General features: G+C 44.7%; 1 protein-coding gene across 1 annotated transcript in view; it reads right to left on the bottom strand.

Moving 5' to 3' along the window:
• The window catches only part of CDH2 (cadherin 2), a 113,297-nt gene extending 98,414 nt beyond the window's left edge, over window positions 1-14,883 (bottom strand). Inside the window, exons 1-2 of the mRNA XM_056485110.1 lie at window positions 14,102-14,883; window positions 3,566-3,677 (exon numbers count right to left, since the gene is read on the bottom strand). Of these exons, the coding sequence (XP_056341085.1) occupies window positions 3,566-3,677; window positions 14,102-14,176 (187 nt within the window). The 5' untranslated portion in view covers window positions 14,177-14,883. The remainder of the gene's footprint in view (window positions 1-3,565; window positions 3,678-14,101) is intronic.
• Window positions 14,884-15,085: the final 202 nt, after the last annotated feature.

The raw sequence follows: 15,085 nt of genomic DNA, 5'->3' as shown, positions 1-15,085 counted from the left end.
CTGCATCACACAGACACACACAAGTCTATAGAGCCAGATGGGATCCACACAAAGGTACTGAAGGAACTGGCAGAAGTGCTCAGGGAGCCACTTTCCATCAGGTATCAGCAGTCCTGGATGACCAGGGAGATCACAGTTGAACAGAGGTGAGTAAACTGGATGCACAGCTACAAGAACTGGAAGGGGGATCTGCAGAGCTACAGACCTGTCAGCCTGACCTAGGGGCTGGGGAAGGACATGGAGCAGGTCACCTTGAGTGCCACCAGGCAGCACAAACAGGACAACCAGACCAGGCCAACCAGCCTGAGCTCATGGAAGGCAGCTGCTGCTGGACTGGCCTCATCTCCTGTTCTCACAGCCTGACCCACTGGTGCATGAGTGCAAGGCTCCAGATGCTGTCCACAGGGACTTCAGAAAAGCCTCTGACACTGATTACCACAGGATTCCCCTGGAGAAACTGCCTGCTCATGGCTTGGATAGGTGCAGTGCTCACTGGGGAAAAACCCAAAAATTGGCTGCTCATGGCTTGGGTAGGTGCAGTGCTCACTGGGAAAAAAACCCAAAAACTGCCTGCTCATGGCTTGGGTAGGTGCAGTGTTCACTGGTAAAAACCCAAAAATTGGCTGCTCATGGCTTGGGTAGGTGCAGTGCTCACTGGGGAAAAACCCAAAAATTGTCCAGATGGCCCAGCCTAGGGAGCAGTGGTGAATGGAGTGACATCCAGCTGGCAGCTGCACTCAGAGCTGGGGCCAGTCCTGTTTAATATCTTTATCAATGACTGGGATGAGGGGATTAAGTGCACCTCAGTTGGGCAGGAATGCCAATCTGATGGAAGGCAGGAAGGTAGTACAGAGGATCAGTGAGCCAAGGCCATTGTGTGACCTTATTGCTCTCTACAACTACCTGAAAGCAGGCTGTAATGAGGTGGGGATTGGTGGTTACTTCAACAAACAAGTGATAGGAGAAGAGAAAATGGCATCACCTTCCATCAGGGAGGTTTAGATTGGATATTAGGAAGAATTTCTTCAGCAAAAGGGTTTGCAAACATAGGCTGCCCAGTAAACTGTGGGAGTCACCATCTCATTTAAAGGACGTGCAGATGTAGTGCTTAGGGACATAGTTTAGTGGTAAACCTGGCAGTGCTGGATTAATGGATGGACTTTATGGTTTTGGAGGTCTTTTCCAACTTAAATAATTCCATGCATTTAGATAGGCAAGGCAGCTAGATCAGAATCAGGAACATGATTATTCCTACAAAGCAAATGTCATGCAACTATACTTAACTTCCAGCATCATCTGAATCTAGTTTAATAACCAGAAAATAGGCTTTTGACAACAATAGTATTTCAAAATGACAGTGTAATTAAATTTAAGTCAAAGCTATGCAATGATGGACTGTATGTTTATGTGTAACCAGCAAATTATATGCTTTTAAGCATGTCAAAATTTTCAAAAGAATTAACCACTGCAGTAATTCAGTTGAGGAAACGGTGGTAGGAAAAAGACTCCCCCAGGTCATTTTTCAACCAGCTGATATGATGTGATACATACTGTTTGCCTCATACAGTGTTTCCAATTCCTACTTCCCTAAAATGTTATGCATTTTAATACCATTCAAGGACAAACCAACAGTCATGCTTCACTCACTTCTGAGAAGCAAGGGAAGGGACTGTGGCACTGGGATGAATAATGAGAGAGGAAGTCAGTCTGTCATCCTGTGTTACTAGCTTGGACTCAGTTAAAGCTGATCAGACATTATCACCAGGTTTGCATGAGCAATGACAACAGACAATTTGTGCCCAGTCTACTGTGGTTCCTAGCTGGTAGGAAAAGGGAAAAACTGCACAAAAATAGTCTTGATTCCATAGAGAGTAAAGAGAATTTTCACAGGACAGGGTAGATCTCAAAACTTGTGTGATCTCCATTTCAAGAGGAACTGATGGCACGACAGTTAACCTGTAGGAAACATTTGGTGGTTTCAAGATGGCACCTTTGGAAAGCATTTGGCTGCTGTGCTCTGCATCCCTGTTTCTGGCCCCTACCCATGTTTGTTCATCACACACTAAGGAATTCTCATGCTGATGTCTATTACAGGAGTCTACAGGAGAGCCATCTATTAACTCCCACTTGGTGGGAAAGCGAGGAATATTCTCTTTCCTCTTTATTATTTTCTCAATTGGCAGAACATTTACTTCAATACATAAATTTCTAAGCCATCTTTTAATAAAAGAAAAGTCTGTGCTGGTAGAATATACTTTGTTGAAACTGAACAGAGAAAGCTTTAATAACTCAAGTTTAAATACACTAAAGCTAATCAATTCATCCTGCATTCAAGTTTCCATTATACTTCTAAGAAAGCACAAAACAGGTCTGTAAAATATAATTAACGAGAGACTGCTACATACAGCATGTAAAATCAAGACTACAGCTTTTACTTCATTTGTTTTGCAGACTCATTAGAATTTTTTTCATTTAAATGTCTCGAACTGTGTAGCCAAATTTATATGTGAAAGAAACAACAAATTAAATTAAATTAGTCCTTATTTAAGCTGTATTTGAAACCGTCTAAAACTGATGTTCTTAGTCCCCCAGTTTTGGAAATTAGATTAAAAAAATTATGTTAGCAGTTCAGAAAACAAACTAATGCAGATTTTTAAAAAATGCTGTACTTCTGCAAACTTGTAAACTGAAACTTAATGGCTGGGAAATGAAGGCAACATTCAGAGCATCTGCCTCTGTGTCCTACTCTAATCCCTGCAAAATAGAGACATAAAAAGAACAGTGAACTGAATTCCCAACCTGGACAAACCTGGGCAGGTGTACTGACTGCAGGGCATCCCTGGTGGAGGAAAGGGCTTGTGCTCACCAAGCACGGGTGAGCAGGGCATCCCCAGGCTGGGCACCGTGCCATTCAGACACAGGTAGGTGCCAGGGTGAGAGCAGTGCACTGTCCTGAGACAGCCCTGGCACTGTCCTGAGACTGCCCTGGCACTGTCCTGCCTCTCCTGGCACGGCTCCTCACAGAGCCTGCAGTGCTGTGGTCACTGACCAGGCTCACAGACAGCCACTCTCCCGTGCTGCTGCCTGTCCCACCACCTGCTTCCCACAGGTGTCTCTGGCTGACACAGAAAAGCAGTAAGGGAACCATCTCTGCATTAACACGAGCACTAGCACTGGGTAACTGCAGATCTGTGAGAGGTAAAAAGCAGAAAGGAAATTTTCTTTACTTCCTCATACATACATGGGCTGTAAGCATAGACTAATGGCATACATATTGTCAATGGTAGTAGGAAACATCAGTGTGAACGCTGTGACGAGAAATAGAGAATAATGGGAAGTTTTGCAACACTCAGTGTTTTCAAATTACAGTCAGAGGTGCATGTGCTGCCACTAATGACAATGTATTTTCCAAGTCCTATGACAGTGATCAAGAAATAATCACAGAGCAGTTGATGTTCTTTCCTGCAAGAGTTTGTGTCCTGCTTATGGATGAAAACGCTCCAGAGCAACTTACAGTTACAACTAGAAGAAACAAAAAAGTTCAAAATATGTTTTCTAACAATACCATTGAGAAGAGGCTGTCCTCCATGTACACTCCTTGACACTACTGCACTGTGAACATCTTCAGGAAATCCAGTCTTGCATGACATATCTTCACAGGCTGCTTTTATTGGTGCCTGAAACACAAGACAAAATTTATGTAATACTTGCAACCCACATTCACCAGAGAAACATTCCAGTTGGCACATACTCCACTTTGCTGCTGTCTTTTACAAGCAGAATCTTTGTTTCTGAATGACTGCAATTAGGACCGTGAGGGCAAAGGGTTAATCTTTCTGATAACTGGAATGGAAGGAACAAATCCCACTTGTCTGGTAAGATCTAAATAATACACCATCTTGATTCTTCTGACAACTGAACATTTCCACTAAACCAGACATCTAGACTGAAGAGGCATCATAAAGGGAACAAAAACATTCCTTCCTCTGGAAATAAATGTTGCACAAAACACACTGTCAACTTTTTCACAGCCAGATTACTTGAAAGGGATCACTCCAACCACTGGTGTAAAATGCTTTATTTAGAGTACTTCTATGTGAGGCTGCAGCAGAACAAGTAAACTAAGACAAAACGTTGCATTTGCAGTAACTTAACAGAATTTACATTTATGTTAGTGTTCAAACAGATACCGTATAAAGCCAAATGTTTCCAATGCAATCTCCGATTTCAAAGGGACATTAAGTTAAAAAGGAGAGTAGCTCATTAAATTTGCACAATGGAAGAACTGAGCCACTGAAACTGTTTGTTCTCTCACTTATTAAAAAAGTTTACCCTCAAATCACATTCTTAAAAGAGCTTCATAAATGTCTTTCTATTAAGAAATGTAATACAGCATTTGGAGACTTTTTTGTTCTGTAGTCTTCCATGTTTAGAAGATACTTCTGGTAGCAAAGCTGTTTTCTAGGACATTTGGAAAAAATCCCAAAAACAAAACCAAGCATCTCCTGTGGCAAAGGACTAAGATTTCTTTTCAGTGGATTGGTTTTGTCTCATTTTAGTACTGCAGAAGACAATGGCCCAACGCTGGCAAAACCCCTTTCACACTGTACACAGCAGAGAGAGCAGCTCCCATCCCAGCCTGGGCTCAGATTTATCCAAGAGATGGTGACTGCCCTCACACAATCTCTGACAAACAAAGGCCTATCCACCTGCATGCCTAATGTAGCCAGTATATGGTCTTGGGCAGCACAAGCAACTGTGTGATTATATCACAGTTAAATCTAATCAAGACTTAAATTAGATTTTCCTGTTTGCTCTCCCAGATGGGCTGCCACCAAGCAGACCTACTCAAGGCCATGTAAGCATGTCTGCATACACTTGCAAAGAAAGCCCTATGAGGAGATGATGATGGCACACCCATTTTCCACAGTAACCCCAGAGAAAGAGAGCACTAAAGCAGTGGTGGGACAGGAGCACTTCAAACAACAAGGGTTTCCTCAGGCAAAAGGGACTAGGCTGAAGCATAATCTCTCCACGGACAAACACGGCCAAAACTCAGCATGTCAACCCCTGCTGGAACAGTTTTATCACTAATGCAAGGAGGCATTTGTAACCCATTGCATTGCATTTACACCAACAGCATCCTAACTGCACAGCTCAACACTGACACTAGCAAAACAAAAAAAAAAAAATTAAAATTTACTAACTCGCAAGTTACTGCACTGTCCAGGTATGCGCTCAGTAAGAGAACTTGTAATTATCAAGTTTCAGATTAACTTAAACTTGTGACTAAAGATCTACATGGGGAACTCACCTGTGTACAATTACTTATGTAGTTTAATATGCTTATATGGAGACCCCAAAGAGAAAGCAAATAAAGCAACACTTTAGCTAAAATAGGACTATGCTCCCTTCAAAACTGGAACCAGGATCTGTAGCTATGTGCCAACAATCTATTTACATATCGAGTTTTTAAGATGAGAAGATGGCAAATCAAAAATAACTAGACTTTCAACCAGCCTTTCCTCAGCTTTAGAACTCAAATCACAGGTTTGATAAAGTTTCCATAATTTGAAAGAAAAATAGTAAGACTCATTTAAACTACTGCACAAAATGTGACTTCAAAGTTATGTGGTGGAAAAGGAAATAAAAGTCTTTCATAGTATCTTTGAAACAAAAAGGTACTGGGTGGGCAGCTGAAGAGATAGCAGGATTTTTAACAAGACTGCACCAATGTGTTTGGGAATCTTTCAGCCTTTCCAGTAATCTATATGTACTAAATAGCTCTTATAAACTGAAACAATGCCCACTGAAACAAAGGCTGGGGAACATGAATAGAGAGCCTTCTTTATTCTTTCATTTGCAGCCATCAATTTTATCCAGAAACAAAAGACTGTACTCTGCTCTCCAAAAACAGCCCTTTGTAAAGATTGTTTCAGAATAAAAACACAAGGGAAGGAAGAATTCAAATTTTCAGCAATTCTTAATCGCCCTGTGTTAAGCATTCTGAATTAAGTAGAAGTTGCAGCTTCAGACACACTGGGTCACATCAAGTTCAGCCTAAGAGCACTGCGAGACTTAAACCATTTTAACACTAAGAAAAGAAGGATGCTGAAATATTTTTATCCCCTTATCTGGGGCAAAAGGCGAAAGCTAGTGAAGATTATGGAACACATTATTATAATTTACAGGATTTTGGGTGATTAGTACAGTTCCCAAGACACTTTCAAATTTAAGATAATATTACTTGTACATTCATCTGCAGAAAGACACTATTAAAAAAACAACCCATCTTTAAAGACAGAAAGCAATTACCTTAGGCTGTACCCACATAAAACCTACTCAGTGGAATCACAAAGCTTTGAACAAGCTCAGCACTTGGAAAATTCTCCTTTCAAGTACTAACAGACTTTGTGACAGCAAAATAAAGTTATTTCTAAAAAACTATCCTGCTTTCCTCATCCTTTATGACTTGTTTAGCCATTTTTAACTGCTAAATGAGGGATAAGCACTACCATCTCCAGATGCTAGAGAGATAGTCACACATGGAATCAGATCATGAATATAAACTCAGAACTGTAGATCTCAGATTAAATGCAACAGGAAAACGGCAATTATGAAGCAACATGATGTAAATTAGAAGTCTTCTGTCAAAACTGTTATTCAATCAATTAAAAGGATTCACCATTTTGATATAGTAAGGCAGTTAAGCCTGCAGTTTTGACACTCTGCTCCTCTGTTACTTTAGTTTCATCTCTAGATATGAAATGTGTGGTTTAATCCCAAAGTTGTATTGCAGCTCAATTAAAAAAAACCAACATGAAAAACCCAAACCAAAAATACCGTAACAACCTGTTTAAAATTTCAGCTGTATAATTCAAAGGGATTTGCATTTATATATTTTTCTAAATACCACCAGTAGAAGTCTTCCAACAATACAGGCCTCAAAGTTTCGAAAAGTTTCTAAGTCGAGCCAGGCAGAATTTCTTCACTAGTATTGACAGATCTAGACTCGTAACCAATTTTCATTGTTTCTAAAAAGTAGACACATTTGAAATTCCCAATATCTGTAAATACCAATTTTAAGAAACCTGTATTTCAAAATGTAATCTCACCACCTCCTCTGTATATGCCATACACCACTGGAGTTCAGTAGTAGCTATCAATCTAAAATATCCAAGTCTTTTCTACTTGCATCTACATGTACTACAACACAAGATTTCTTAACAGCAATTGTACCAAAATGCACGGCAAGTTATTTTTGGAAGACTGCTTTCTTTTATAATTGTAGCTCAGTCCCACAGGAAAAGAAGCCAAGGTAGTAAAATGAGAAACCAAGCCGTTTCTCAAAGAAGTATCACAGTGTACAGTAAAACTGAACATAGTACAGTTAACAATTGCCAAGTCTAGCCAATTCACAGGACATTATTGTGTGAAATTCAAAACAATGTCTGAGGTAATTATATGTAAGATGAAGCAAGAATGACAGATTTGAGCTCTTCCTCCTTAATAACCAACAGTAATATTCTATTTAAGCACAGATCACAGAAACATTTGTGACTGTGTTTAAAGACTGGGTGTTTCTCCAGTAATTTAAAAGCCAGGATGATACTCAATACTCACTTTCAACTTAGGCTGCAACTCTAGAGATTTTTCTGCCCATTTTTAGTTTTGTGTACAGACATTATCTGACACAATGGGATATGCTGTAGGAGGTGGTATTATTTAGTAATGAGTTTCTACTTACTGTCATAAGTCATAAGGAAAATACCCTGAATGACAGAAACATCTCCAAAAAGCTTTAGATACTAGAATTCAAAATGTTAAGCAACTCTTTCTTAAATCTCCAACTTGCTGTAAACAGAGCTGCCAACAGTTTATACTCTCACAGTACTGAGCACTTCAGCAAATGTAGTCAAGTACAATTTGTTTTCAACCATAGAGTACAACTAGAGAAAAAGAAAAGTGCCTTTCATTCAAATTGCTCTGGAAGCCAAAAGCTTCCAAAGTGGGTGCCAGGCCACATCCTCCCAGAGGTCATTTAGTTACAGCAGAAAGGGCTTTCCTTATACCATCTTCACTTCTAATCAGTGCTCTGCTTCATGAACCACAAGATTTTACATCAGAAAATCCAATTTCTTAAACCAACACTTACAGCGCTAAAGCACCTTTCTCAAGTGCGAGAATCTACAATTTTCATGCTACTATCTAGTTTAAAGTGCCTTAAACCACCAAAGGTTCATATAATCATACAATGCCTTGAGCTGGAAGGGGCTTGAGAAGCCATTTATTTCCACCCTTCCTGCCCATGAGCAGGGACACTTTCCACTAAGCCAGTGGGGCTTGCTCAAAGCCCATCCAACCTGGCATTGAGCACTTCCAGAGCATCCACAACATCTCTGGGCAGCTGGTTCCACTGCCTTACCACCCCTCCCAGTGAAGATAATTAATCTCAACCTACTGCTTTTCAGTTTGTAGCCACTCCTACTTGCCCTATCTCTACATGCCCATGTAAAAAGTCTCTCTGGTCATGTCCTGCCTCTCATCCACCAGCACCACCGTGTATCTGTTCGTCCCCCAGCCTTAGAAACCATGTTTACAGCCCATGAGAGACAATAGTCATTTGCTTTATCAAAAATTGAGATAATTATTTAGTACACCCACATAGCTCAAAGTCATGATCCAAGTTTGGACTTTGCCCCTCTCTCAACAAGGATAACATAGGAGTGGCTGCATTTCCAAAACACATGGTTCTTCACGTAAGCCACAGCTCAGAGAAGGATATCTTAAAATTTCTGTATGTCTAATAATTGTTTTAATAATATTTTTTTAAATGGTCCTGTATTTGACCACACATTCTAATTTTTCTACAAGAAATAACCTCTCTCTGATTTGATAATAGCCATTGTATTGTTCACACTGAACATCTCAGCCCATAAAACTGCAGCTATTCCATTCCAGAAGGATACTGCTTTTATTCTGACCTTTGGGGAGGCTTTGCAAGGCTTCTTTGGGGTGATCACAAAATTTTAACTATGTCTTCAGCTGCTGGGTGATAATTATATGCTAATTATAAGGAATGGGTGAGTCCCTAGAGGAGTGTGTTAGTAAAAATATATCTTTTAAATATGTCAAGGAGTGCCTAGAGGAGAGGATAAATGCGTGTTTTGGAAACATGGTATTTAATTAAATATATGAATATTGACTAAAACCAAATACTTTAAGTGAAACACTGAGAAGATCTGGAAGTGAATCACCTTCCATCTTGGAAGCTGCTGATACTGTATCTGTTTTTATAAGCCATTTAAAAATAGAAAGCCTAATTTCCCTTCTTTATTCAGACAGAACTCACATGATCTTTCAACAAGAAGTGCAGGATCAAATCAAATGATGAATCATGCACACTTGGATTATATACCTCTCAAGGTGAACAGCAGCTTGGTCCAACACCCGGTGAAAAAGGTCCCACTCATGTCACTCATGAACTACAAAAGCACTTGAGGAAAAAAACACATCTTCCTTAAATTCATCCTGCCATAAATTTATGTTCCTTTCCTTTCAGGATTCACCTCATTGTATGCCACTGTTGGCCAACGAGCATCTCAGCCCAATGGTACATCAGAAGTGCTTCACCACTGCTCCTGCAAAGGATGCCAAGTGTTCTTTTTGACTTCATTACTCTCCACCCAAAGTTTGGACAATGCTGAGACTCTTGGGGATGGTGCTGTGCAAGGGCAGGAGCTGGACCCGACGATCCTCGTGGGATCATCAGCTTATTTTGTGATCTGTCTCACTGAACCTCACACACAACTGGTGCCAGTGGGTCATGGAAGCATGCAGGCTACTCTGCAAGGCCACTATGGGCTCCTCCTACCTTTTACAACAAATATTTAAAGTAAAAATTCCAGGGGACATTAGAAATTGCACAGCCTTTGGGAATGAACTTGGGCTTTGTGTGTGTACATTGTTCGAAATAAGTTAGGCTCTCATCCTAATGGGAGCGCTGGTAACAATCAAAACTATTCCAAGCTTTCAGAACTTTTTTGTTAACCTAAAAAAGCACTTACAAAACCAATGAGAAACAGAGAGTTTTAACTGGTAAATGATTCTGTTAAGCAGGAAAAGCCATTCAAAAATTCCTATTCCTTACCACATGACGAGTCCCTTGCACAATACTGTCTGTATTGAGTAAAAATAACTTTACTCACAGCTTCCTCAAGCTATTTTTAAATGAAAACATGCAATTCTGTCACAACTAAATTGTCTCATGTGTTAGTGCTCAGTTATTAAAAGAAGTAATAAATTACATTATTGATATAAAAGCATCAATGAAACCAAGCAAGATAGAACATGACAGGGCTCTTCCAATGACGTTTCTGGGAGGTCCTCCAACTTCTAGAAACAGAAAGGAAAATAACAGATAGGCAGTTTTTGAATTAAACACTCTTGACTAGATGTAGTTCAAAAATGTGGTAATTTTGGACAATATTTTAAAAGCTGGTATCAAGAAACAATACATTCACCTTTCCAGCACACTGAGCTGCATGCCTAGGTAGCAGTACTACCAAGGAAGAGAGAGCAGTAGAAGGCTCTCTAGAAAACACACATTTATTAAAAACACATAGATTGACAACAGAATATATGCCTTCTGGTACATAAGCAGAATACGTATTTCTGAGCTTCCTACAACATGTGCCCAGATAATTTTGTGTATTAAAAACATCTGATTATCTTCTGTTCTGTCAACCAATGACTTAAATTCAAAAAGCTCGCTGAATTGCACAACCTTATCTGTCCTATAATAGATGTAAAAAGGAGATTTTTTAAAGTATTTTAATAAAATATATTTAAATAATATAATCAGTTTAATATCCAAAGAAATTCAGCTCTGCAATTATCTGAATTTTGAGGATGTGTCAGTGGTATCACTATCACCTAGACCAGACAGACAATGATTGGAGAGCTCTCTGCTGCCACATTTAACTTTTCCAATGAAGTCTTTGAAGACAAAACAAAACCAGAACACAAAGATCTACATCCAAAAAGGCTGAGATACTCCACATAACTATCCTGGTCAGGGGCTTATGAATGTGTTATAAAATGCATTCAGTTCACTACATTCAGTGTACTTTGAAAGGAGTTAATAGTGTTGGAGTCTGTTAATGGAATCGTTTATCAGAGACACCATAAAATTCGTGCTTATACAGATAAAAAAAGAAATGAATCAAAGACACAGGTATATTGTGAGAGATAGAAGATCTACCCACAATAGGGGATCTTGTTTGTTTCCTCAGAAAACGGCATTAATATTCCTCACCCCAATTCTGCCAGAGGTTACTGCTGCTGGGGGTAATTACTAGAGGGGTAGAGCTGGCAAAAAATGCCACTGCTGTATTCTCAGCTGAGGCAGCTTAACAGGAGTGTCATTTAGGGCAGTAGCTTTATCACCTGGATACATTCGCTAAGACCTGGAATAAGACCAAAATTGCCTGCAGAGGGTAATAACTTATGTCCTCTGTCATAATTCGAATTCAAACCAGCCATCTAGGCTCAAAAGGCTCAAATCTGCTGTATTTTTTTACTTGCTTTTGATTTAGAAACAGACAAGAAGTGATTCAATTAGCTTATAATTATAAAAAATATTCCCTTTTTTAGCACTTTATTTTTAATCTGTGCTCTAGTTTATTTCTAATAGTAGTTTCATTCCTGTAAACTCATACTAGCTTTCCCATTCCTTCGTTGGATTGGAATAGTTGTTCTAGCAAGAAAAACAAGATTGACTCCTTTCATCCTCTCTTTTGTCAAGATTTTTTTCATGTAATATCCCAGGCTCATACTGATACGCTAACCAGCAAAATAGAGTGTAGTTTTCACTCCCTTCTCTCTTGTGCCCTGCCAAAACTCTTTAACCTGTATTTCCTGTACATAAACAACATCCACAGATCTGCACTTAAAATCTAGCTCCAGTTACAATCTTTCAAGTAATTCCACTAGCTAGTAAAAAACTGATTAATAACTCTAGAAAATAAAGGTAAATGTTGTGTTGCAGAGCGGAAAAACTAAGTGAAAAGGTTCAGAAGAACCTGAAACAAATAACCTCTTACAAACCAAAAGTAGCAGCTATGAGGACAGGGGAAAAAGTTAGCACTGCACCCAGCTGGTGAAGACTTGCTGTATGCATGATGGAAGGGGAGAAGAAAAAAGAGCTCTTAAAATGAAAGCGCTGTATAGACACAGGTCTATAAATCTGATTTCATACCCAAGTTCCAATTTTGTTACACACTATTAAAAATCAACCCTAACTTGATTTAATGGATACCCAAACAAGGGGGAAATTGGATTCCCCAACCATAACGTGCCAGTGACACTGAGTGATACATAAAAGCAACACGGCTAGTTCCTGTCCTTAATTCATAGCCTGTGCTTCAATTTCAAAATCTGCCTTGGGTAGGGAAGAAAAAAAAAAAAAAAAACAAAACAAAGAAGATGGAATAAAAGCTTACTGCAGATTTTGTACTTTACAGATTTATTGAGATAGGAAGACTAAACAGAACTGAAAGCACATACAGTAAACAAACAGTAAAAAAAAAAAAAAAAAAAAAAAAAAACCGAAAAAAACAGCACACCAACAGCCGGTAAGTGGCACACACAAGTTTCTGAGCAGGGTGTCTGCTATCACATGCAGCCGCTCATGCTCAGCCGGACGCTCCCGTGTCACGCCAGCCACTCTGCTTCGCATCCTCCCAGGACTCAGGGGAAAATCCCCGGCTGCCGTGGAGCAGCGTTTCAGCACCTCGCCCGCCCGGTGCGAGCCATCGGCCCCTGCGAGCAGGACCAGCCGCCCGGGGAGCCGCGAGGGGACGGCAGTGCCCGGGAGCCGGGGGAGCAGGCGGCGGCAGCTCCCGCCCCGGTGCGGCGCGGCAGCGGGGCCGCACCATGGACAGTGGCCGCGCCTCCCCTGCCCTGCGCCAGCCGCTGCGGGAGGGCGCCTGCCCGCCCGGCACCCGGCCTCGCCTCAACCCGCGCCCCGGCCCGCCAGAAATGCCCCAATCGTAAATACCATTAAGAGGCGATGATCTGCGCCATCTGTCCCTTGGACTTACAGCCCTCTCCACCCCCGGCGCCGCACCGGATACGAGCTCAGCGAGCACAAAGCGCAGGCGGAACGCACCGGGCGCCCCGGCTCCGCTGCGGCTCCCAACACCGCTCTCCGCCGGAGGGGAGCCCAACCACCACCCCGCGGGCACTGCCCCCGCTGCCCCATCGCGATCCCTTCTGTTCCCTCCCGGTCACTCCCATCTCGTCCCAGACCTCCACTTTCTGCAGACCGCGGCTAGCGGCGCTGCCCCGCGACCACCTGCCCGGGACCCCATCACTCGCCCGCCCGGAGCGCCCCGGCAAGGCCGCCGGGGGGAGGCAGCAGCAGGACTTTCATAATAATAAATTAAACACTTCGGGGGCCGGGCCCGTCCCAGTGGAAATTCCCGTTAGCGGCAGGGGGTGGGGAAGCCCAGCGCCCAGGCGGAGGCTGATTAAATTCTTCCCGGAGAAGGGATTAGCGGGCGCGGGAGCCGGGGGTAGCCGAGGCGCGGGGGCCGCTCTCTGGCACCCCAGCCCGCCCTTCCTCACGCGAGGCGGAGGAGGGAATGTTCGCTCCGTCCCCCGCTCCGCTAGTTCGTCCCCCGGCCGCGGCGGGGCCGAGCTGCCGTGCTCCCGCCAGCTCCCCCCGCGTCCCGCGGCACCTGCTCTCCCGGGAATGACGGGGGACCGCTGCCCCATCACCTCCCGCGTCTCGGGACCGCACTCTCCCCCTCCGCCGGCCCCGGGCAGGAGCTCCCCCCTCTCTCTCGGGCGCGGAGCCCGCTGGCGGGGCTGCCCCGAGCAGGTGGCTCTACACTAGCGGCCACGAGCCGCCCCGGGGCACCCCGGCGGCGGGGCTGCCTTCCTACCCCCTCCCCGAGACCCCCACCACGAAGCGGAGCCTGCCTGCTCCCCCCACACCCCCCTTTTCCCCCCCGGCTCTCCCGCCTTCCCCGGGCATCGCCGCCCGCAGGGGAACAAAGAGCCGCAGCCCGGCCCGCTCCCCGCCGGCGGTGCTTACCTGCTGCAGGGCCGCCAGCAGCATCAGCGCCAGCGGCGGCAGGATCCGCGGCGGCGCTCCCGGTACCCGGCACATGGAGGCGAGGAGGGGCGGCGGCAGGGCGGCCCCCAGCAGTTCCGGAGCGCGGCTGGAGCCCGCGGAGCGGGGCGAGGGGAGCGGCGGGGACGGTCGGGCAGCGGCAGCTGCCGGGAGCTGCGGTCGGCGTCTGCCCCCGCCTGCCGGAGCCGGCTGCCGCTCTAGCTCATGGGCAGCGATGCAGCGCAGGGAGAGAGAGCGGGGGGCGGAGGATGGGTGAAACTCAGCTCTGGGTCAGCCTGCTTGTCTCTCTGCCGAGCCCCCTCCGCGGTGCAGCGGGTGGGCACGGAAGAGGAGGAGGAGGAGGAGGATGGGCGGACAAAGGCTGGGAGATAAGAAAGAAGTAGTCGCCGCTGCTGGTGCGAGGCCGGTGCGGTGGCGGCTCCCGTCGGCTGGCAGCCTTCCCCACGCCGGGATGTGCCCGCCTCGCTCCTCCCGCCGGTGCCCCCCAGCGAGCTCGGGCAGGCGGCTCCGCTCAGCGCCTCAGCCCGGGCACGCCAGCACCGCCGCTCCGCCGGCCCCAGCCCTGCTGCATGCTCGCCCCGCACTTTCTCTCTCCCTCTTTCTTCTCCTCCCTCCACCCCTCCCCCTGCAGGCAAAGCCCTCCGCCGAAGCACAATGATAACAATACCCCAGCAGCCTCTGCCTGCCGTGCGCCTGTCTACGCGCTCGCTCGGTGCCTGCCTGCCTGTCTGCTGCTGGCAGCTCCCTCTCCGCCTCCCGTCGCTCCCTGCCGGCCGCACGGCCAATGGGAACGGCACGGCACAGTGAGCGCCGGGGAAATTCGCCGCTGTGCTGCGAATGGTGCTGCCCCTCCTCGGTCCCCGGAGAGCGGCGCTGGGGACAGCGGGGCAGGCTCCAGCGCCCGTTCACCCTGCAACGCCAACAGCTAAAGAGCGGGGAACCAAA

Source organism: Oenanthe melanoleuca, chromosome 2 (genome assembly GCF_029582105.1).
Source record: "Oenanthe melanoleuca isolate GR-GAL-2019-014 chromosome 2, OMel1.0, whole genome shotgun sequence".
NCBI classification, from domain to species: domain Eukaryota; kingdom Metazoa; phylum Chordata; class Aves; order Passeriformes; family Muscicapidae; genus Oenanthe; species Oenanthe melanoleuca.
The sequence above is the reverse complement of the archived record's forward strand: the minus strand, read 5'-3'. Positions and strand labels throughout refer to the sequence as shown.